The following is a 24,908-nucleotide window of genomic DNA, read 5'->3' on the forward strand; positions in this document are numbered from 1 at the left end:
AAATATCTATGTTATGCCACCGAAACAACGCAGGCAACTCAACATTTGTTTAGCTAGCGGTAAATAGTTTCTTCTTCCATGCAGTGCTTGTCTGCTTGAAAACAATAAGATACCCATTAAAAAACACACAACATGATTTAATTTCTGAGATAGCCAAAATAGTTGCATTATCATTGACATAGGGAACACATACCAGAAGCGGCAATTGCTTGCCAATAGCCCACAGGCTTTGCCTGAAGTGCCAGCCAGAGAAATATGTATCTGAGAAGACAAAGCAAATGACTGTAAGTACCGCTGCAGATTCAAAGTGCCACCAAGACCAAAAAAAAGTATAGAAAGATGTGACACAAAAGAATAAGTAAAACATATGTAGTAGGTTATATATGAAGTCACTGGAAACAGACATCATCACCAAGTTTGCAGTATTCCATGTATGATACATCTAAGTTTGGAAGGATATATATGCATAATTGCCAGCTATATTTGAGACATTAAGTTAAATAAAGAACGATATATACTTAACTGTATATCCGTGTGGCAATGAGTGCACCAATGATCTACATTCAGAGCTCCGAAACAGGACGACCAGGAAATTAAATCCCAACAAAATTTTAAAGCAAATATTGTAAGTAAGCACAAAGTACATCAGGTAAAGCTAAATCCAATGTATATGTGGACAATATCCTTTGGCCGTTTCTCAAATACCAGAACGATAGGGCAGCTTTAACACGCATAAGGAACCTGCAAGAGAAAACAACACTTCTTCACTTTGTTCGCCGAGAAGTAAGAATGCTGGATTTTAAACAACCAGAGCCACAGAACAGTCATGCGGTCTTAATAGTCTGCAAATAAATTCCGTAAATTAAAATTTGTAATAAAAATAAATAAAACGAATCGAATCAGAACGAACCGGATCGTGTACCTGCCGCTGGTGCTCGTCGTCCCTTGCGGCGTCCGCCGTACCCGCGGCGGCCTCCTCATCGCCAGTGCCATCGCCGTCCAACGGCGAGCAGCACTTGTCGCAGTGCTCATGTTTGGCTCCTTGACTCTGCTCCTCGTCCTGGCGGAGATGATCTTTCTGATGATCACCGTCGCCGGCTTCGTGCGGCTGCGCCGGCGCGATTTTGGCGGACGAGGACGCGGACGGCGCTGCTACCGGCTGGCCGCCCCGTGCGGGCCCTCTGGTTTAGGATATACTATAGAGTATTATGCCATGCGGATTCATCTAACACCAAAACCAGATAAATCCATAAGGAAGCTCCAGAGAAATAGTGCCTACCTGTAGCAATTATAAGGTGACAATGTTGTGGCTTTTGTTTGCAACGTGCTCAGGCAGAGCACTCCTCTTCTCGGGTCATCGTGCACCCCTGCTGGCCATCAGTGGCGGCGTCGATGGGGGCAACAGCACAGATGCCGAACGAACCAGGACAAGGAATGGCACTCCCACTATAGTTGATGCCAGGATGGACACCATTGTGCATCGCTCCTGCTGCCGCCTTCCCTGCCTGCAGTCATCGTCCTCAAACCCCGACGGTGACCTCTAGATCAGGGAGATGGCCGAGCAGGAAGTGGCGACCGCCATCAGAGCTCAAAATTCGCCCGATCTAGGGTGCGGGTGAGAGGGTACCGACTCTATTCACGAGCTTAATGTTCCACTTCTGTGTTATCTCGTAATAAGAAACGAAGAAGACGAAAGCACATGTATCAGCCTGAAGTGCATCTTTCTAACCAATGTTGTGTTGAGCACTCAAATTAATGATGAAATTGTGGTTCCAAAAAATTACCAAAAATAATTGGAACCGCATGTAACCAGGATTGATTGTGAATTCGAAACTGAAGCAGCCGACGAAATTTTGGGAAGGGAAGACGGCGCCGAGCGGTGCGTGCGTACCTGGACGGGCGCGGGAGTCGGCACCGGGGTGGCCGTGGCAGCAAGGGCCGCCGACTCGGCATCGTCGTCGACCACTGCCACTTCGTAGTCCGCGAGATCGGGTGCGAGGGATCTGGCAATGGCGGCACGAGGACGAGGGCTGGCGACGTCTCGCAAGGGCGATGGCTGGCGAGGGCGTTGTGAGGGCGACGGCGCCGGGCGGCGGACGAATCGCAGGGGAGCGAGACGACTGCAGGGGAAGGGATGGATCTTTCCTTTTGTGCTGGAGCGAGACACGGGGAAGACAGATTGATGATTGGAGCCGAGATCTTGCGCGGAGGAGCGAGGGAGCACGGGCAATCCGGGATCTTCCTGCGGTGGAGTGATGGGACAGGGGCACTGCACGCGAGGGAGCGCCGGTGATCGCACGCGAGGCAGGACGATGGACCACGTGAATGTCGCAAAAAAAGATGTCCACTCTTTAGTCTTTTATTAGTTTTTTATTTTGATTTTTTTTATTTTGAGTTTATGATTTGTGATTTATGATTAGTTTGTGAGTGTCGCATAAAAACGATGTCCACTCTTTAGTCTTTTCAGTTGCGAGAGCTATAGAGTTGCCTAGTCTAATCCCTTTGAGCATTCCTAATTACTCCTTTCAAGTCCTGGATGACTAATTGCTCTTGGCTTGATGGCCCATAGGCTCCCAATTCCTTGTTTATATATTATATCCTCCAAGGCCCTTCAAAATGCAAAATATAAGTCGTATTTCTCGTAGAACTCCTCCAAGGCCCTCCTCCATCATGAATTTAGGGATCATATACTCTTGTTTCTTGTAGGATTCACCACTAAGTTTTAGTAGAGCTAGAAGTTCTAATAGCCATCCTTCTTGAATCCTAATCCTGAGTATGATTTGAGTCACCTTTCAGCAGTAGCAAGCATTATCTTGCAAGTTGATTAATATGAATAAGATGAACATTCTTCTCAGTTTTTTTAGCTTTAATTTTCTAGTTTTTCGTCTCGCCTGTATTATGACTTGTGTTGACAGTTTTTCAAACTAAATTTTAGACATAACCGCTTATTTTTTTCACACTACTTCTGCTAACTAAAAGGCTGAATATGTATTGCATTCTAGAACATATCATGTGCTGATGATGCATCAAGACACATCGCCTGATCTCAGGACAGTCGGCATCAACCTGAAATAGCCTTACTGTTAGATTATTCTACCACTTCTGCAGTCCCTACAAAACACGTTTCTTGATTGGTTTTCAGATAGAAAACACATGTTGCAAAACAAGGAAATCGGTAGTGGATGTTTGTGAGGTTGTTGCCACCCGCGGTGCACGACTTGCTGCTGCTGGGATACACGGCATCCTCAAAAAGCTTGGGCGAGACATTGCCAGCCCTGAGAAACAAAAGACGGTGATTGCTGTGGATGGCGGAGGGTACAAGTATTATCCTTTCTTCGCCCAGTGCATGGAGAGCACTCTAAGAGACTTGCTTGGGGAGGAAGTGGCGTCCTCTGTCGTGATAAAACTTGCCGAAGATGGCTCAGGCACTGGAGCGGCCCTCTTGGCAGCCTCCTATTCTCAACGTTTCCAGGCTGTGGATGATTAATTTCTACTTATAGTTCCTTCAGATTCTGAAGGTATAGCAGGTATACAGCTGCTCCAGTGAATATTTGTTTATAACGGTTATAAGATTCATCGCCCCCATTGTTTTTGTAATCAGGCCTGTATGCAATGCCCATTTTAAGGGGTTGTTTGAGTCGCTTAGACTCCTTTTCTTTTATACACCTCTCATGTGGGTAGAAAAAAATTTACAATGCTCATTCAGTTATAGAAAATTTGATTCAAATTTATTTGGGTATTTTTGTCTTTCCGACTTCTCATATGGAATCTTATTTTACAGCTTTAATTTGTGTTTGGACCTTTAGAAATTGCTTGACAAAGGATATTTTTAAATTGATGGGTCTGTTTATACTAGCAAAACGAACAATCAACTCATATCAAGAGCTGTAAGAAGGTGAAATGAACAAACTATTTCACACCTGACACTTATATATACAACTGAAATTTTCCTATTGAACGAAGAACAAAACGAGCAATGCAGTAAACATAACTTAAACCCAGATCTAATTAACATAATAACATGTATAAAAAAACGGGCAACTCAAAGCCTATCCTCGAACTCGGACAGGGGGATCATGTTCTTGAGACCCTTCCTCTTCCTGATGTCGCTGATGAGCTTCGCCGCCATGGATCCCTCCTCTAGCGGATCGGAGTTGATAGCCTCCCAGTGGTCGAAGACGCACTGCGGGAATGCCTCGCCAGACGTCTCGGCGCGTAGCTTCTCACTGAACTCGAGCGACTCGGTGACAGGGAGGTAGGCCTTGAAGTTGATCAGTGGCGTACCCGGCCTCTGCCTCTCCTCTATCACGCAGCCCCTCTTCTTGTTCAAGAGGCTGTAGATGCTCCCCGTCGCCCTCTCCGGCGCCTGGATCTCGACGAGGTAGACGGGCTCCATGAGGCGCGGCATCGCCGTGAGCTGCGCGGCGTAGATGGCGCGCCGCGCCGTGGGGATGATCTGGCCGCCGCCGCGGTGGATCGCGTCGGCGTGCAGCACGACGTCGCGGAGCTCGAAGCAGACGCCGCGCATGCTCTCTTCGGCGAGCGCGCCCTCCTTGGAGGCCCACTGGAAGCCGGCGACCACCGAGTCCCTGATCTCTCCCACGTACTGGACTCCCCTGCACATGTCCACCATCATGTTGGGCCCGGTCGCCGCAGGACCGAAGCACCATATTTTCTTGGACACGTCCTTGTCCCAGCCGAACTCCTCGGACAGGACTTTGGCACAGACCTTAGCGTCGTCCTTGCAGCCGACGAGCTCGTCTTCATCGATGGCCTTGGCCAGCTCTTTCTGCAACGGCCAGGCCTCCATGTACAGCCGATTGTGCTTGTTCGGCGACTTGCTCATGACGGTGCGGCACGACCTGGCTAGAACCGTCTCGCGGTACGAGACGACGGGCGGGCCAATGACGATCTCGGTGCCGCTCATGAAGTCCTGCCGCAGATCATTGAGGCAAATCTCCAGATGGAGATCCCCCACGCCGGCGATGACGTACTCACCGGTCTCCGTGACGTTGCACACCACAAGGGGGTCCGACTTGGCGAGGCGCTTAAGCCCTTCCACGAGCTTGGGCAGGTCGGCGGCGTTCTTACAGGCCACGGACTTGTGCACGACCGGCGATACGGAGAACCTCATGGCCTTCATGGGGTGCGCGTCCACCGCCTTCTCGTTGGTGAGCGTGGCGTTCTTGGTGATGAAATGGTCGAGGCCGACAAGGGCGACGGTGTTGCCGCAGGGCACGTCCTCGACGGACTCCTGCCTCTTGCCCATCCAGATGACCGTCCGCTGCACCGTCTTGACGAAGAGGTCCTTCTTCCCGCCGGGCACGTAGTTGGGCCCCATGATCCGGACCTTGGTGCCGGTTGCCACCGTGCCGGAGAAGACCCGGCCGAATGCGTAGAACCTGCCCTTGTCGCTGGCCGGGGTCATCTTGGACACGTAGAGCATAAGGGGTCCCTCGGGGTCGCAGTTGCGGATGCCGGTGGCGTACGCGTCGTCGAGGGGCCCCTCGTAGAGCGTCTCCACGCGGTACTGCTGCGCCTTGGCAGGAGACGGCAGGTGGAAGACGATCATCTCCAGCAGCGCGGCGCTGGCGGGTAGCCAGGCCTGCATGACGCGCTTCATGAGCGCCTTCCCCGACAGCTCCCTGTCCTCGGCCTTGAGCGACACGGAGAGCTTGTGGAGCATCGGCCACAGCTTCTCCTTGCCGCCGCCGTCGCTCATGCTCGCTTGGATGATCTGCCGGATGGGCTGGTAGCAGAACTGCACGAACCCGCGCTGGCACGTCGGGGAGCCCGTGTGCCTGGTGGACCAGCTGCGGGTAGCTGGATCGAAGAAGTGCTCGCCCCAGAGCCGCTCCGTCATCCTGGCCTCGTCCACGTTGAACTTGTCGGCGTACATCTTGGCGAAGTCGGACAGGGTGAATGCCCAGCCGTGCAGCCCCGCCGAGAACGCCACCGTGCCCTTCTCCGGCGACACCTGGCAGTCGCCCAGCTTGCTGTCCTCGTACGTCGAAATGACCACGTTCGCGTTCTCGATCACGCGGCAGAACGCCTGGTACGCCTCCTCGCCGTTTTGCTGCACGACAGGTCACCTCTGTCACACACCTAAGTACTCCGTACTACAGTGCAGGCAGCAGAACACAGTCGACTGAGGGAGCACCTCACCTGGAGCTCAAGGAAGCAGCGGTCCATCTTGTTGACGACCAGGACGGGCTTGATCCGCTCCGCGAGGGCCTGGCGGAGCACTGTCTCGGTCTGGACGCAGACGCCCTCGATGCAGTCGACGACGACGAGGGCGCCGTCGGTGATGCGGAGCGCGGCCGTGACCTCCGACGAGAAGTCGACGTGCCCGGGCGAGTCGATGAGGTTGATGAGGTACGACGAGGTGCCGTCGCGGGCGGCCCCGAAGCGCGCCAGGGCCCCCTCGCCCATCTCGTAGTAGAGGGAGATGCCCGTGGACTTGATGGTGATGCCGCGCTCGGCCTCGTCCGCGCGCGTGTCCGTCATCCGCACGCCGCCGGCCGCGTCCTGCGCGATGATGCCCGCCGCGGCCACCAGCGAGTCGGTGAGCGTCGACTTTCCTACGGTCAAAGTCGCAAATCACAATCGCGGGTACGCATAGGCAATAGTGACTTGACAATCACAAATTCACAGCATCCTCTATGTACCACGTATGTACCAAAAAGAATTCCAACAAGTAAACATAATGCACATGCAAGCGCCATTGGTTAAGGAACAAAGAGAGAGAGAGTGTTGATGCAAAAGTGGATCTGCAAACACAAAGGGCTAATACCCGAATCGATATCCAAAGCGTGCCAGTCGATTTGACCTGCTAATCGACAAGGATGAAGAAACGAACACTTTGGTCCTGACAACAGCGATACGCCCGGAAGTCACGGCCAAGAGGTGCTCACGCGGAACTCGAGAATCGCCGAAGATCGCACTGAAGCGATGCAGCTCGCCGAATCAATGAGAACTCGTAAAAAGAAAAGTATGCAAATTGACGAAGTCGCCGAAAAGTAGATGCAAATAGGAGTAAAAGTTGGTTTTGATATTGATTGATATATATTTCTTACATTGCCCCTTACTCCATATTTATACCCTGATCTAAAGAGACACAACCAAACACAACTAGGACACCAATCCCATATCTAAGGAAACACGTGACTCTTACATGAATCATACTCTAACTAATATAAAAAAGGAAATCAACTTCTATCTATTTCCCTGTCCGCCTCAATTACGATGGAAATCTCACCGTCCTCCTTCCCATCGGCATACTCCCTATTTCATCGGCAGTAGTCTTCAAGCCTTCCTTCATCGGTATATTCCCTGTTTCATCGGCAGTAGTCTTCAAACCTCCTTTCATCGGCATCGACAATAACACCTCTAACTTCATTGGCAATGCCCGAATCCAAACCACCCTTTCCATCGACCATCACCAGCTATCGGCAACTATCTTCACAAGCTGGCTTCCATCGGCTATCAAAGTACACAGTAACCTCCCCCTCACCGATTAGTCCATTCCGATCACCATCACGTACAAAAAACGGTGTCAACACATGCCCCCCAATTTCGGAATATAAAACCATTAATGTTCCGAAATTTACTCCAGATAACACTTGCCTTTGCCCGATTATTGTAACTCATTCTCCAAGCCAAAACTTGATTTGTCATCAAATCCAATCAGATCTAATCTTGATTTACGCATTTCAGTAAATGTCGCACAATCGCCAACCACTCTTGCCTTGATTATGGTTAAGATACCGAAACAATAACCCATCGGCAAGATCTTAACATGATAATGCTGCCATTTTCAGAATTAAAATATCCTGTATCGATATCCCTTCTAAGTCATGATTACTTGTCATCAACTCATCTGCACAATCCCCTGATTATCGCGCGAACAGTTACTATATCCCCCTGAACTGTCTCGACCTATATGCGCGCGACATAGAGATAAGTCCAAAATACCCTCACTCCGGGCGGCTTATAAATAGATTTCTCCGAAACCCTCATTTTCTACCTTCAGCCTCCAATCCTTGGCACTTTCTCTCTCCGGCGGCGACTCCGACGAACAACCGCGCGACCTCAACCAAGAAGAACTCTTCTCCGGTGCTAACTTCAAGTTTCCCCAAGACCATGGCCATCAACTTCAACGTCCCCGCGGTTTGCTCCACTTCCATTACCCTTTACTTTGATCTTTTCGCAAATTCATTCAGTTGGTGATTTTCCCTTTTTTCTATTCTCTGGATTCTATAACCTTAGGAACTGCGCAACAAATTAATTATCCCAACCGATCAGCCGCACGTCCAATGCCTCGGACCAATGGGCAACCCAGATCCAACCGATCTGATCAATGCAGAGGTTAACAGAATCCCCTTTAGAGCCCAAAATTTCTCCCTGAATTTGTGGAAAGACACATTCCGATCTTGGCCCAAAACCACCAAGGGGTGGAAAGACTGGTACTTGAGAATTAATAACTCGATGCAAGTATACTGGGCAGAACGAAGATTAGACCAATGTATCAGGCTCTCTATTGCCGATATGCAGAAAAATGAATCAATGATAATTGCAGCTGCTTATTTCTGGTCAGATACAACCAATACTTTTATGTTTGGACATGGCCCAGCTACCCCTACCCTTGCCGATGTCCACATGCTTACTGGCTTGGACATCTCAACTGCCGATGAAGGCTCCCTCTATGGTAGAAAGCCTGAATATAGAGTAAACACCCGTAACATCGGCGGTTGGACAGGATATATTCAAGAATACCAGAAAACCGGGACACCTAGCCAGAGGGAACATGCCACATTTCTGAATATGTGGTTAGAAAAATTTATCTTCTGTGGTCGATCAGTAGGACCAACCAACGCCTTCCTCCCTGCAGCTGAACTTCTAGCTAATGGCGCAAGGTTTCCTCTTGGCCGATACCTTCTGAGCTCCACTTATCATCTTCTTCACCAAGTGTCTCAGAAGCTTCTGCTTGGCGAACCCATCGGCAACCTGGGAGGCCCGTGGTGGTTCATCAACATGTGGCTGAATGCCCATATGCACAAACGTTTGCAATGGGACTTTTTTGCTCAACAATTCCCACGAGAAATTCCTGAAGATTATGTGCTCGGGGATGATGAATCGGCAACACGCTCACCCCTCAATTTTGGTGAAGCCATAATCGTCCTCCCTGGAACAGAAGCCAACGAAGACCAAATCGGTAGATTCTTTCAAAGCTTCTATAATGGTCTTTCTCGTGATCATAGGGCCTGGGTACCTTATATCGACGAAGAAAACAGATTCCCCCTCCTTTTCAACTTTGCCGATGACACTCTGAATCAAGATAATGAGCTTATGATGGCTATCATCACTCCCAGGGCAATTCCAGTAAACACATTCGGCAGCGGGAAAAACACCAACATTACATATGAATTTTACAACCCATCGGCAGTATCCCGCCAATTGGCTTTTGGGCAACTGCCAATCAAACTCTGCTTTGCCGATGTGATCAAACCCAGGGAAACAATCACCTGCGGAACAGACTGGAACAAGGTAGTACAACTTTCTCCTGATGCCGATACCACAGATGTCGATATATCCACCTGGACACCAATATCTTTCATCACTGAGTCATACAAGCAATGGTGGCGAGAGTGGAAAGAGCAACTGTTCGCGACTTCTGTTCACACATATCGGCACATGATCGATTCTGAATATGCAATCCCTGACGACGCGGTAAGTTTCCTTGAACCCCCTTCTGCTTTTCCTTTCATTTATCAGTAACTGATTCCCTTGTAACAGGTTAACAACCCAGCACCATCGGTGAGCAAAAGTGGGAAACCCTTCAACCTCCGGCCTGTCTCCCCAACATCGCCGATCGGCTACAACGCTCCCACCTTAGCCGCTTTGACTCACCAGAAGATTCTTACTAAGACCATCACTTCTAAATCCAAATTGGCTAAATCCAGGGCCACCCCATCGGCCGCTGCTACAACCTTGGTCAAAGCCTTTAAGGTAACAACCTTGTTTATTTTCACTTATGCCGATCACAAACTATATTAACCTTAATCATCAGGGGGTAAGAGCTGCTACGGGATCGTCATCGGCAATTCCGCCGATATCAAGCACCACTCCTTCAGAGGTAGCCTCTTGACTTTACATTTTATATGTTAAATATCATATCTTACACTTGTTTTGCAGCAACAATTGGGTACATCGGCAAACGTACCAGATGCCCAAGCTTCACAATCAAGTGTCGATACCCCCCAGCCAATCGTTGCCGACGTCCAAGCAAAGCGCAAAGCTCCAACAAATACTGAAGCACAGCCAAAACGACAAAGGTCTATGCCGATCCCTACATCTGCCCCAATGTCATCGGTCATCACACCTCAAGAGCCCACCACCGATGAAGTCACAGAGGATATCCCATCGGCAAGCTCAGCCGATCCACACGACATACTCCAGGTTGCTTTCTCCAGTCAAGCACAGGAAATTGCCTTGAAACAGGTAAATCGATTAACTTATCTGATTTTACAATACTCATACCTAACCCTGATTGATCTCCTTGTCTTTCTTTCAGGAACAAGATTCTCCGAACAGCCTATTTTCCTTTGCCATTGACATTTCTGACGACGATGGAGAGGAAACAAGTTCTTCCCTTGCACTGGGAACAATATCGGCAGAGACTAAATCCAAGTTGGAAACCCTCCTGAACTTGCTACAGCAAAGTACCGCCCAACTGGTAGATGACTCGGACCCCGCAAAGGCAATTTTCAAAACAATTCGTGGCCAGGTCCCTGCCGATGTTGAAGAAATACTCTTCCCAGCAGCTCACTTAGAAAGCCGTCAACTGCAATATCAACGGGCTGCTCAGCGCATTGCCGATAGAGCAGCTCAAGCTCAACTTAAAGGAGAGATGCTACAACTGAAACAACTCGCTGATGAGAAGCACAAGGGCATTGTCAACTTGCAGACTTCGGGTGCTGCACTTAAGCAGAAAATCTTGGATCTATCGGCAAGGAAAGCAGCTCTATTGGCTGAATTGAAAGAAATCGATGCAGCCTTAACTCATGCTCAACAAGAAGAAAGCCAGCTACCCAATACCGTCAAAGCCCTTCAGCAAGAAAGAGATATCCAAGCTCGCAAAGCTTTAGCCATGAAGAAGAAACTCAAGCCTGTGGAGGGTGCTGCCGATGACGATATCAAAGAAATGGAAGAAGCCGACCAGATTCGCCTGCGTGCGATATTAGCTATCCAGTCCTTGCTGAACGTGTAATCTTATTTATTGTATCGGCACTTTATAAGACATTGATACTCTTGCATAATTCCAGCCGATAGTATTGTTATCGGCACTTATACTCTTATGCATCTGTCCAGATACTAGGGTAATATTTTTTTAAGTATTTTCCATTTAACGCTCTGGGAAACACAACCCCTTCGAGGGTTTCTAAAATATATGCATTACCAGGAATAGACTGATTTATCCGATATGGACCTTCCCAATTAGGAGACCACTTTCCAAACTTTGAACTTTTAGTCCCAATCGGTAAAATCAATTTCCAGACCAGATCTCCATCGGCAAACTCTTTTACTTTCACCTTCTTGTCATACCATCTAGCTACTCTTTTCTTATTTTCTTCAATACTAACTAAAGCCTTTAACCGATGACCCGCCACATCTTCCAACTCATCTTTCATAAGAGTATTATACTCATCGGCTGTCAGCTGATTTTGAGAACGTATTCGTCTAGAGCCAACCTTAATTTCCCAAGGCAACACTGCATCGTGTCCATATACTAACTGATAAGGCGTTACTTTGGTTGCACCATGGCATGACATCCGATATGACCATAAGGCTTCATTTAATACTGTATGCCACCTCCTAGGATTTTCTTCAATTTTGCGCTTAATGAGTTTGATGATCCCTTTGTTAGAAGCTTCAGCTTGACCATTAGCTTGAGCATAATATGGAGAAGAATTTAAAATTTTAATTCCCATACCCACAGCAAACTCATCAAATTCTCCTGATGTAAACATAGTGCCCTGATCGGTAGTGATAGTCTGAGGAATACCAAATCGGTAAACAATATGCTCTTTCACAAAATCAATCATATTGACCGATGTCACCTTTTTTAAAGGAATTGCCTCAACCCACTTTGTAAAATAATCGGTAGCAACCAGGATAAATTTATGTCCCTTACTCGATGGCGGATAAATCTGACCAATGAGATCAATAGCCCATCCCCGGAACGGCCATGGTTTGATTATAGGATTCATAGCCGACGCAGGCGCTCTTTGAATATTACCAAACCTTTGACACCCCTGGCATCCCTTAAAATATTTAAAACAATCTTCAAGAATAGTCGGCCAATAGTACCCATTCCTTCTGATCATCCATTTCATCTTGAAAGCCGATTGATGTGCCCCACATACTCCTTCATGAATTTCACTCATCAAGCTTTTCGATTCATCATTGTTAACACATCTGAGTAAAACTCCATCTATAGTTCGATAATATAATTCATCATCGAGGAGCACATATTTGGTAGCTTGGAACCTTACACGTCTCTCAACCTTTCTACCTGGATCCTTTAAATAATCGACAATCTCTTTCCTCCAGTCATCGATATCAACTGCCGATGTTAGCACTTCCTGAATAGGCTGATACCCTGAAGCATGCTGAGCTAGTCGATTAGCTTCCTCATTATGCAATCGAGAGATATGTTCAAGACGAAAATCTCTAAATCCTTTCAATAATTGCAAACACTTTTCATAATACGAAATCAAGGCTTCACTTCGGCACTCATAACTTCCAGCCAATTGATTTATAACTAGCATAGAATCACCAAAGATTTCAACAACATCGGCACGTATCTCCTTCAGCAATTCTAACCCTTTTATCAAGGCTTGATATTCAGCTTGATTGTTTGTTGCTGTAGCAACAATCGGCAATGAAAACTCATACTTCTTCCCTTGAGGTGAAATTAACACAATGCCGATACCTGCTCCTTCACCACATGTGGACCCATCGAAGAAAAGTGTCCAGGGAGCAATCCCCAGAGAATCCACCATGTTACAATGCTGAGTGACAAAATCAGCCATCACTTGCCCTTTAACTGCCTTAGTTGATTTGTAGCGTAGTTCAAATTCTGATAATGCTAAAATCCACTTGCCGATTCTACCACTTAATATCGGCATCGACAACATATACTTGACCACATCGTCTTTGCATATGACCGTACATTCGGCAGATAACAAATAATGCCTTAATTTGATACAAGAAAAGTATAAGCACAGACACAATTTCTCGATAGCCGAATACCTCGTCTCAGCATCCACTAATCTTCTGCTCAAATAATAAATAACACGTTCTTTCCCTTCAAATTCTTGAATAAGAGCTGAACCGATAACTGCATCATCAGCTGACAAATATAACCTGAAAGGCTTCCCATGTTGAGGTGGAACTAGCACTGGAGGATTTGATAAATATTTCTTAATTTCATCAAGGGCTAATTGCTGTTCAACTCCCCATACAAATTCCTGATCAGCTTTCAATCTAAGTAATGGGCTGAAAGCCTTGATCTTACCCGACAGATTAGATATGAATCTTCTAATGAAATTAATCTTACCGATCAAAGATTGTAATTCAGTCTTATTGGCAGGAGCAATCACCTTGTTAATTGCATCAATAGACTTCCTACTGATTTCAATGCCTCGCTGATGCACCATAAAACCCAAGAATTGTCCTGCCGATACACCAAATGCACATTTATTAGGATTCATCTTCAATCCATGCTTCCTTGTGCACTCCAGTATCTTTCGCAGATCGGCTAAATGTGCTGTGATATCTCCAGACTTAATCACTACATCATCAATGTAGATCTCCACTAATGTGCCGATGTATTCATGAAAAATAAAGTTCATAGCTCTTTGATAAGTAGCACCGGCATTTTTCAAACCAAACGTCATGACTATCCACTCGAACAACCCCACATGACCTGGACATCTGAAAGCAGTCTTGGGAATATCTTCCTCAGCCATGAATATTTGATTGTAACCTGCATTACCATCCATGAAGCTAATAATTTGATGTCCAGCCGCAGCATCAATCAACAAATCAGCAATCGGCATTGGATAACCATCCATTGGTGTGGCTTTGTTGAGATTCCTGAAATCAATACAAATGCGAAGTTTTCCATTTTTCTTATAAACAGGAACCACATTAGAGATCCACTCTGCGTATCGACATTGCCGAATAAACTTTGCTTCAATTAATTTAGTTATTTCGGCCTTAATGTCAGGAAGTACATTAGGGTTGCATCGGCGCGCTGGCTGCTGATGTGGCCGAAATCCAGATTTGATAGGTAACCGATGTTCAACTATCGATCGGTCTAATCCAGGCATCTCAGTATAATCCCAAGCAAAACAATCTTTATATTCTTTTAATAAATCTGTTACTCGCTGCTTACACTCAGAATCTAACTTAGCACTAATAAAAGTAGGTCTTGACCTATTACCATCACCAATATCTACTTCTACTAAATCATCTGCCGATGTGAACCCTTGACCTAATTTCCCATCATCGGCAAACCTATCCATTAAAACTCCTCTTCAGAACCGACTGCTTGGATCGGTGGAATTTCATAATCAGCAACTCTAAGGAACTCTTTTTCCCAAGCTTCTCCTGATATGCATTTAGTTCGCTCATAAGTATCTGATTCTGCCGATGCGATGATATAAGAATAATCACCAGGGACGATCTCAATCTTATCCCCAATCCACTGTACGAGGCATTGATGCATTGTAGAAGGAACACAACAATTAGCATGAATCCAATCCCTCCCTAGAAGCAGATTATATGCACCCTTGCCGTTGATAACAAAGAACGTCGTTGGCAAGGTTTTGCTGCCGATGGTCAATTCCACGCACACTGCCCCTTTAGCCGGTGACACATTGCCTTCAAAATCTTTCAACATCATATCGGTTTTGGTCAAGTCTTGATCCCCCTTACCAAGTTTCCGATACATCACATAAGGCATAATATTAATCGCAGCCCCTCCATCAATAAGTACCTTAGACACAGGCTGCCCATCAACTCTGCCCTTCACAAATAAAGCCTTAAGATGCTGTCTCTCGTCATCGGTAGGTTTCTCAAAAACGGCCATCATCGGATCTAGTGTTAACTGAGCTACTTGATCAGAGAGAACAACTTCTTCCTCATTATCAGATAGTGCCAAAAACTCCATCGGCAACATGAATACCATATTAACATCTGCCGATGGACCCTTATTTTTGTGTTTTACCTGCCACTGCTGATGACCAGGCTTTTCATTGGAGGAATTTTCCTCCTGGTATAAATCCTCCTGACGCTCACGCTGCATCCTCCTCCTCTGCGTCTTTGTCAGACCCTCTGGGCACCATCGAGGAAACTTGGTTTTCCAAACCGGCTGATAACAAGTCCTAGTTAGTTCTACGCGACGTATATTAGGGTCCCTGTAGAATATCTCCTCATCGGGAACTCTTGCGTTTGCCATCTCCTCAAGCTCCTCTTGATTCCTTGGAAAATATCCAGCGCGTTTACCAAGCCTCTCATGTACACTAAGTCTGCCCCCCAGCCGATCATGCACTGATGCTCTGCCTCTGATCGGCTCGTTGATAGACAAACCCTGATTACCACGTTGAAACATCCTTTCTGAACGATTGACTCCGTAATAACCATTACACTCAGGGCAATTTTCAACAGTTGGCAATTTAATACCTTCTTCCCAGCAATGGATGAAGAACGGACATCTCCAATGATCTTTATGTCGATTCCACTCTTCCTGACGTCTCATTTCTTGCTGTTGCCGATATCGGTCATTATGTTGACGCCAACCCTCCTGCTGCCTTCGATGAGTAATCACAATGCCAGATCGAGGAGGTTTTTTGGAACTACTGCTTTCCCCTAGCAAACCCTTACTCTTTGCATCATCGGTAGTTATCCGATGTTGGGGGTCTACTGACGCGTTTTTCTCAGCAGCTTCTGATGTCAATACCTTGGTCTTTCCTTTGGCATCCAACATATTTGCTGGAAAGGGGTGTTGATCAATTTTCATCGGCTTCTGGGCCTTGGAAGTACCAAACTTAATCCTCCCAGATTCAATAGCCGATTGTAACTGTTGCCTGAATACCTTGCACTCATTTGTACTGTGTGAAGTTGCATTGTGCCATTTGCAGTACAAGATCTTCTTCAACTCTTCTGCCGATGGGATCACATGATTAGGTGACAGCTTAATTTGGCCCTCTTGAAGCAAAAGATCAAATATTTTATCGGCCTTGGTGATATCAAAGGTAAACTTTTCTGGTTCTTTTTGACCAAAGGGACATGATATCGGCTTTTTATTCTTAACCCACTCAGCTAAGCCGATAACTGGTTCTTCATCAGAGTCAGAATCTCCTACCTCTTCAACAAATGATACCTTTTTACTCCAGTTCTTTTTAGGTTCAAAAACCCTAGTGTCCTGATCAGAGATCCTTTGCACAAGATGACTGAGGCTTTCAAACTCCTGAGAAGCATATCTGTCCTTAAGATGCGGCAATAACCCCTGGAAAGCCAAATCGGCAAGCTGCCGATCATCTAGCACCAGGCTGTAGCACTTATTTTTTACATCTCGTAGCCTTTGTACAAAGCTCTCTACCGATTCATCATTACGCTGTCTCAATTTTACTAAATCGGTAAGCTTCTTTTCATGGATTCCAGCAAAGAAATACTTGTGGAATTGCTTTTCTAGATCAACCCAGGTAATAATAGAATTTGGTGGCAATGAAATGAACCATGTAAATGCTGATCCAGACAAAGATGATGAAAATAATCGAACTCTTAACTCATCTCTGTTAGCTGCCTCTCCACATTGAATAATGAAGCGATTGACATGTTCCATTGTTGATGTATCATCTTGCCCAGAGAATTTAGTGAAATCCGGTACCTTGTACCGATTTGGGAGAGGAATTAAATCGTATGCAGGAGGGTATGGAGTCCGATAAGAATAAGTATTGACCTTGGGCTTTATCCCAAACTGATCCTTCATAATTTCTGCTATCTTATCGGCCCAAAAAGCATCAGCCTCCTGCTGACGAACCGGTTGAATTTCTACAGGTGCCTGCTGACATCCCTCCACATATCTTTGTGGCCCACGATCTCCAGCAATCGGCATATTTGCCGTTACTTGTGGTCCATTAGCCTGTTGGAAAGGATTCATCGGCTGGACTGCCGATGCTTGATTCTGGAAACCAGCTTGCATATGACCTTGTTGAATCCCTGCAACCTGCTGATTTCGCTGAACTGTATGTTGAACAGGTAACTGTCCTGACCAATCATTATTAGAACTCATCGGTGCAAAACTTACCGATGGCTGGTAATTTGCTGATATTGTTGGATAATTAAAACCGGTTTGAGGTATGAACTGAACCCCAGTTTGACTCATAGCAGGGGCTTTCTGCTGCATCGGCAGTAAGCTCGCCGATGGACTTGAATTGAATGTTTGAACCATAGGCATCTGGAAACCTCCTGGAGTTGGTTGTACAGAAGTAGTTGCGGCATATTGAGGCACTTGAGCCATCGGCGAAACGGCCGATGATATAGGCGCTCTTCCTGCTGCATCAAATACTTGAGGTAATCTAGGATTGAAAGCAGATGACTCTGGAGGCATGCCATATCCCCACCAATTAGTAGGAATCTGGCTATTCTGAGTCACAGGGCCTGACATAGCTGATGCCGATAGATCTGTATTAAGCTGAACTCGCCCTCCCGGTAACACCTGATCTGATTGTATCGGCGTAGATTGTATATTAGGTGAACCTGCCAATACTGGAGGGGAAGTAACTTCTGTACCCACAACGGCCGAAGGAGCCGATGGAGCTTTGATAGATGCCGGCTCTGGTTGATGATAGGCAGGCCCAACGTAATGTGGTGCCGGTTGTCCTTCTTTGAGAGTTCGAACCACAGCATTATGAACAGTATTGGATAGCACATTGGAATGATTAATCAAAGCATGATTTACTGCAGAATTAACCATCTCTTGAAGTTTACCAGGATTGGAGTCAAAGGTAACCTGCCGAGGTAACGGCAAATCTTGCTTCTGGATGACTTGTCCACTCTTGTTCAAGCTAAACGATCTCAGACAAAGCTGCTTGTATTCTTCTACAGCCTTTTCCATAGCCTGCCTCTGTTCTTCCTTGAGATCTTCTTCTGATACTGCGATGATGTTCCCTGGATCGACCTCGGAATTGAACATATTGATTGATTGGTCCCACCGAGCGTGCCAAAAGATGTGTTGATGCAAAAGTGGATCTGCAAACACAAAGGGCTAATACCCGAATCGATATCCAAAGCGTGCCAGTCGATTTGACCTGCTAATCGACAAGGATGAAGAAACGAACACTTTGGTCCTGACAACAGCGATACGCCCGGAAGTCACGGCCAAGAGGTGCTCACGCGGAACTCGAGAATCGCCGAAGATCGCACTGAAGCGATGCAGCTCGCCGAATCAATGAGAACTCGTAAAAAGAAAAGTATGCAAATTGACGAAGTCGCCGAAAAGTAGATGCAAATAGGAGTAAAAGTTGGTTTTGATATTGATTGATATATATTTCTTACATTGCCCCTTACTCCATATTTATACCCTGATCTAAAGAGACACAACCAAACACAACTAGGACACCAATCCCATATCTAAGGAAACACGTGACTCTTACATGAATCATACTCTAACTAATATAAAAAAGGAAATCAACTTCTATCTATTTCCCTGTCCGCCTCAATTACGATGGAAATCTCACCGTCCTCCTTCCCATCGGCATACTCCCTATTTCATCGGCAGTAGTCTTCAAGCCTTCCTTCATCGGTATATTCCCTGTTTCATCGGCAGTAGTCTTCAAACCTCCTTTCATCGGCATCGACAATAACACCTCTAACTTCATTGGCAATGCCCGAATCCAAACCACCCTTTCCATCGACCATCACCAGCTATCGGCAACTATCTTCACAAGCTGGCTTCCATCGGCTATCAAAGTACACAGTAACCTCCCCCTCACCGATTAGTCCATTCCGATCACCATCACGTACAAAAAACGGTGTCAACAGAGAGCAAAGGAGATCTGACCGTGATCGACGTGCGCGATGACGGAGATGTTCCTGATGTTGTGCTTCTTGTCCATGCTCGCGCGGAGCTGGCCGGCGGTGACCTTAACCATCTTGGAGGCCGGCCCCCAAAAAGGTGACGCCAAGAGCAAGGCGAAGGATCCCTCCTCTCCTGCAAGAGCAGAGGATGTAAGGCTAAGAGATACTCCTACTACATCGCAGCAGGGTGGTTCATCTTCATCAGCACCGATAGCACGTGCACAGACTACTAGTATAGGTGAATGGAGACGCGAGAAATCGGGCACGCAGAACGCATAGAACATCACAGGGACGAAGAACAGACGAATCAGTCAAAACAGACATGAGATTCAGAGAAGAAGGGGACAAACCTGCTGCTGCTGAGGAGCAGGGGAAATGACGAGACGAGCGGTGAAGTGGTCTGCGCTCTCAAGTCTCAACGCCTACTTGTAAAGCCGACGCAGCGGAGTAGCAGCCAAGGTAGTAGCTTCGTAACGGCTACGAAACCGCGGAAATCCGTCCGATGGTGTATGGACGGCTTGGGTCGCTCTAGCTCAGGTCCGGGAGAACATATACCTCTTCGTACCTATTCTTTTTAATGGAAATGGTGGTCATATGTTGCGCGTTTTCAGGATCCTTCACAAAGCACTGGCATGACCATGGGCGAATTTTTTAATATATTAACTTATTAATAACTAGCAAATATGTCCGTGCATTGCAACGGGGCTTGTTGCATAGTCACTTAGACCACATGTGGCTAGAAGATTTATTCAACGATCACGTCATATGTTTGAATTCACTTTGGAATCAAACTTTGTACTATGTCTTGTATGGTACATGATAGAGTAAATTGGCATGAGGAGCTGGAACATATATGTTTGGAGTCCGTTACGTCATATCTAAGGTAAATTGGCAAGTCTAGCAGGACAACATTATACTACATATAATATATGCAAGCAATACCATATTTTCATAGTTTTATTTATTTATTTATTCTTACCAACAAAGTAAAGTGGCAAGTCTAGTCGCGGACAACATTACTACTTATAATATATGCAAGCAATACCATATTTTCATTGTTTTATTTATTTATCCTTACCAGCCATAACAAGGTTGTCATATATTTGAAGGTGTTAGAAGCGTTAAATAAAAAAACTTCATGAGGCTTCACATTAACATGTATATACCGTGGTGCTAAGCCTTGGGAGTTGAAGGTTGGAGACCACGGTTCGAATCCCTTCGGTGGCATATAATTTTTGGCTTTTTCCCATGGGTGGCATAAATTTTTTGGCTTTTTCCCATGGGTGGGCCAGGGACTGGTGGCTGGACTGGGCCGCGGGTGGGCTGGACGCAATCGCATCTTGATTCGGACTGGTTGCTGGAGTGGGCTGCTGAGCGAGTGGGCCTAGAGTGGAGAGCGAGTGGATCACGACGGTTGGGCCAATTTGAACGGGCTGGACGAAAAAAAAATAACCTGACATTTTATCTCTTTATTATTAGGTACAGAAAAACGAGCTTTGTTGGGTATACTTCTAAATAACTGTGAAATCAACTATTATTTTTAAGAGGTTATAGGTGAAATATATATTTATTTAGTTTTAAATTCTGTAAAAAAAATAAATAATTAAACTTTTAGATATAAAGATGCATCTGCGATCTAATATGATGCATGTCTAATCTATTGGATGTGGTAAACAAAAATTATTTTTGACAGCTTTAGATATGACCTGAAATATTTTAATTAGCAAAAACTATCCTTTTTCATGCACATAACATGCTGCACGTATATAAGTGCCCAAGGCGCATACATGACCAATGTGTATGTACGTGCCCAACGTACATGAAGTTTTATATGGGCACTTTCTATGTTTCAATATACGTGATAGCTACATGCTTTATTAAGGCACTTTCAATTGTGTAACGTAGTTTTAATTGAGTTAGCATAATGTACAAACTCGTTTATGTAAAACACCCCCCCCCCCCCCCAGCATTTAGCTAAAGGTAGAAGATTTTTTACGCAGGCCAAGAAAAACCACGAACCCCTGTACCATCCACACACAGCGGTACCGCAGCCCCGTGAACGGGTGAGCCTTTAGACCTGTGCTTTGGGACGCGGGACAAGCAAGGGAGTTTTTTCTACACAAACTGCGTATAACCACAGCTATGCCCGTGGCGGCCGGTAGTCAAACTCCCGACCGGGCTTTCCCACGACGGGGACGGGGCTCGTCTGCTGTAACGTGTTATAATGTGTAACATGTTTTAGATCATTCAAAATTCACGGTTCAATTAACGTGTTAGCTATTGACATTTTTATGTATATAACGTGTTTTTGAATTGAGTACGTAACATGACTTTAATATGATTGTGTATGAAAAAAAATTAACCACTTTTGAAGAAAAAAATATCATCAAGCTTTATACATGATAAAACCATTAAAACTCTTTTATGGTGCCCTATCATTGTTGGTGTACATATCAAATATCGATAAAAATATACATAAATATTTCAATGTATTTAGTATTTGTCAAAATAAATTAAAATTTATAAAAGGAAAAGAAAGGTGGACACGAAATAGAAGGAAGGACACGTTAAAGAAGGAAGGCTACGCACGTTAAAGAAGGAAGGGGATCACGCTCGTTCTGTCTTCCGGAGGAATTTGACAATATTTCCTTTTTATTTTTCTAGATTAAGTATTTAATTAATTTAAAAATAAAAAAAAACATCAATGGCTAAAAGTTATTTAAGGTATTTCCTTCTATAGTAAGTAAAGAGGGTATCGGTAAAGGGAGTACCGTAGCATTGTCCTGTAAAAACAGGTGACAAGTTTTAGAAATTGAGTAAAATTGAGCAAGGCTCAATGCGTTCTGCGCTCGTTCTGCGCTCTAGGTGACTTTGGTCTGCAAGCTTTTGCGCCCATGACCATGGATGGCGCTTTACCTGTTTGATGGGTTGACGGCCACAAGCTTAAGCTCTCGAAGGAGCTCAACAACCGGGTCTTCTATTGTTCTGTCCTGCAGCTGGTTGCCCTCTCAGGCCCGGCCACAGCGTGCGAGTGATGCTTAAAAAAATTAGGACCCACACTGAAACTTCAATAGTGCAGCGTGCAGAAAACTGGACATCGAAGCTATCTATCCTTATAGGAGTTAGGACTCTTTTTTTTCGAGAACACGCATTGACGTGTATTTCATTAAGAAGAAGGAAAAGTGCCGAAAGAACAGCTTACACGATGCGACTATGGAAAACCCCATAGCGCAGCACACGAACCGCAGAGAAAGTGGTTAAGAACAAAATACACAAGAGAAAGAAACATGGTAGGTAGAGGGTCCTCTGCCACAACCTAACCGACTGGACCTGCAAGGGATAACAACGCAAAAGACTACAAGATAGGGAGATGAAGCCGCGGTGGCAAAGCTTCCACCGAAAAGAGACAACTACGGCGGCAAAGCATCCACCCGAACAACCAGCACGGCGGCAAAGCATCCACCAGAGACCACGCGGCAAGGCACCCACGAAGAGGTAGCGACAACAGCGGCAAAGCATCCGCCTAGAGACCACGAGGCAAAGCATCCGCGAAGAGGTAGCGATAACGGCGGCAAAACTCTAGAAAAGAGCGCAAGCGGCCAAACATCCGCTGCGAAGAACCAGACGACGACGACAAAACCAAACATCCGAGCTAGGCAGACCAAAGCGAAGAATAAGCTAAAGCACATGCAAACACAACACAGTCAGGAACAAGCTAAAGCACAAGCTAAAGCGAAGAACAAGCTAAATTATCTATAATTTGGAATTTGGCACATATTAGATGAACAATTGTAAAACAAGCTATGTGCCGTGCTCCTAAACAATTTAAACCATGTAGGTTTACTCTAAGGGTTAAGAATGAAACCGAGCAAGCATACCATAAGATATACCTAGTGTATGCAAGATAAAAGATTAAACATGCAAATACAAACCTAGGCATGAAAAGGAACTAGATGCTCATTGAAATTGTAAGAAATTAAATCTAGTTACCTAACATGGAAAGGGAAATTTGGGTCCATAGTGTTCACTAACCCACTTGGTAATTTCCTTGTCCATAATGATGCACCCCATGAAATGCATCCATACTTTGCCAAGTCTCTAAATTCCCCGAAGTCCATCGGACTTCTCACTTCCCTTTCGGGATCTAAACCTTCTTGGTGCTCTTCATGTTGGAAATGATCTCCTTTGGCACCCAAATGCATTTGGCCCCATTATTGGCTTGCTTATTCACCTTGATGGCCACCACCTTGTCATTTTTCTTCTTCTTCAAGAGATAAGGTATGGAGGCCTTTTTGTCCACCTTGTTGGTGTAGGTGTTGGTGAGCTTGCTTGTTTCCTTTTTGTTTTTCTCTTTCTTCTTAGCTCGTCCCCTATTTTTCACCTTGCACTCATAGGACTTGTGACCTTTCTTGTGGCACACGTGGTAAACCACGGTTTATCCTTCATCAAGCTTCTTCACTCCCTTGACGATGTTATCTTGATGGAGTTGGGCTTGCTCCATTTTGCCTTTTACTTGCGTCAAGTTCTTGGTAAGACGAGTGAAAGGTCCTAATGGCTAGAGGGGAGTGAATAGCCTATTAAAAAATTCTACAACAACACTTAGCAAACTGGTTAGATAATTATGAGGTGAAGCAATGGTTGCACTAGCCTAATAAAATTGTAAGCCACCTACCACAATTCTAGTTTCTATAGTCTCTATCCACACAATGGCTATGTCACTACACTAAGTTAGTGTGCTCTCAAAGGCTAACTAAAGATCCACACTAACCAAACAAACAAGCTCTCACGACTAACTGCACTAAAGAGCTTGACAACTAGTTTACGGTAATGTAAAGAGAGATAGCAAGATGATTATACCACCGAGTCGAGGAATAAACCAATCAATCACAAGAATGGATACCAATGAAGATTAATCACCTTGGAATTAAATGATGACACAATGATTTTTCTTCTGAGGTTCACTTGCTTGCCGATAAGCTAGTCCCCATTGTGGTGATTCACTCACTTGGAGGTTCACACGCTAATTAGCATCACACGCCAAACCCTCAATAGGGTACCGCACAACCAACACAAGATGAGAATCACACAAGCCACGAGCAATTTACTAGAGTACCTTTTGGCTCTCCACCGGGAAAAGGTCAAGAACCCCTCACGATCACCATGATCGGAGCCGGAGACAATCACCAACATCCGCTCGACGATCCTTGCTGCTCCAAGCCATCTAGGTGCGCGGCAACCACCAAGAGTAACAAGCAAATCCCGTAGCGAAACACGAACACCAAGTGCCTCTAGATGCAAACACTCAAACAATGCACTTAGATTCACTCCTAATCTCACAAAGATGATCAATCAATGATGGAGATGGGTGGGAGGGCTTTGGCTAAGCTCACAAGATTATTATGTCAATGCAAATGACCAAGAGGGTGAGCTTGAGCCAGCCATAGGGCTTAAATAGAAGCCCCCATGAAAATAGAGCCGTTGGCTCCTCAGTCCACTAAAAAATGAGGTGACCGGACGCACCCTGCCAGCGTCCAGTCAACGGATGGCTGCCACATCATCCCTCACTTCAAATGTTGTGCGCCCGATCTCAACGATCATTAGTGCACTTAAATTGTGACCGAATGCTCTACGATATAGGATCGGATATAGGACCCTAGCATCCGGTCACTTCTAGTAAGGTTTCGGTCATGACCGGACGCGTCTAGTCACGCCCGACCGGACTCGCCCAGCGTCCGATCACTTACCCTCTTCTCTGTGCG

At 45.7% G+C, this 24,908-nt stretch overlaps 1 protein-coding gene and 1 long non-coding RNA gene across 3 annotated transcripts; both read right to left on the reverse strand.

The window, feature by feature from the left end:
- LOC136458897 (uncharacterized) lies at positions 1–2,066 on the reverse strand. 2 transcript variants are annotated; one of them, XR_010760087.1, is made up of 6 exons: positions 1,892–2,066; positions 1,280–1,658; positions 923–1,181; positions 524–842; positions 194–261; positions 1–91 (listed from the first exon to the last, which is right to left on the reverse strand). It is a non-coding gene; the product is annotated as an uncharacterized lncRNA (long non-coding RNA). The 2 variants fall into 2 exon arrangements; XR_010760086.1 differs by having other exon boundaries at positions 7–261.
- Positions 2,067–4,042: 1,976 nt separating this feature from the next.
- On the reverse strand, positions 4,043–19,535 carry LOC136458898 (elongation factor 2-like). The gene is made up of 4 exons (XM_066458806.1): positions 19,500–19,535; positions 19,133–19,282; positions 6,166–6,581; positions 4,043–6,076 (listed from the first exon to the last, which is right to left on the reverse strand). Exons 2-4 carry the CDS (start codon positions 19,221–19,223, stop codon positions 4,043–4,045), a joined length of 2,541 nt encoding a protein of 846 aa, XP_066314903.1. The 5' UTR covers positions 19,224–19,282; positions 19,500–19,535.
- Between the last annotated feature and the right edge of the window lie 5,373 nt (positions 19,536–24,908).

The sequence above is a fragment of the Miscanthus floridulus genome, chromosome 6 (genome assembly GCF_019320115.1).
Source record: "Miscanthus floridulus cultivar M001 chromosome 6, ASM1932011v1, whole genome shotgun sequence".
NCBI lineage: Eukaryota > Viridiplantae > Streptophyta > Magnoliopsida > Poales > Poaceae > Miscanthus > Miscanthus floridulus.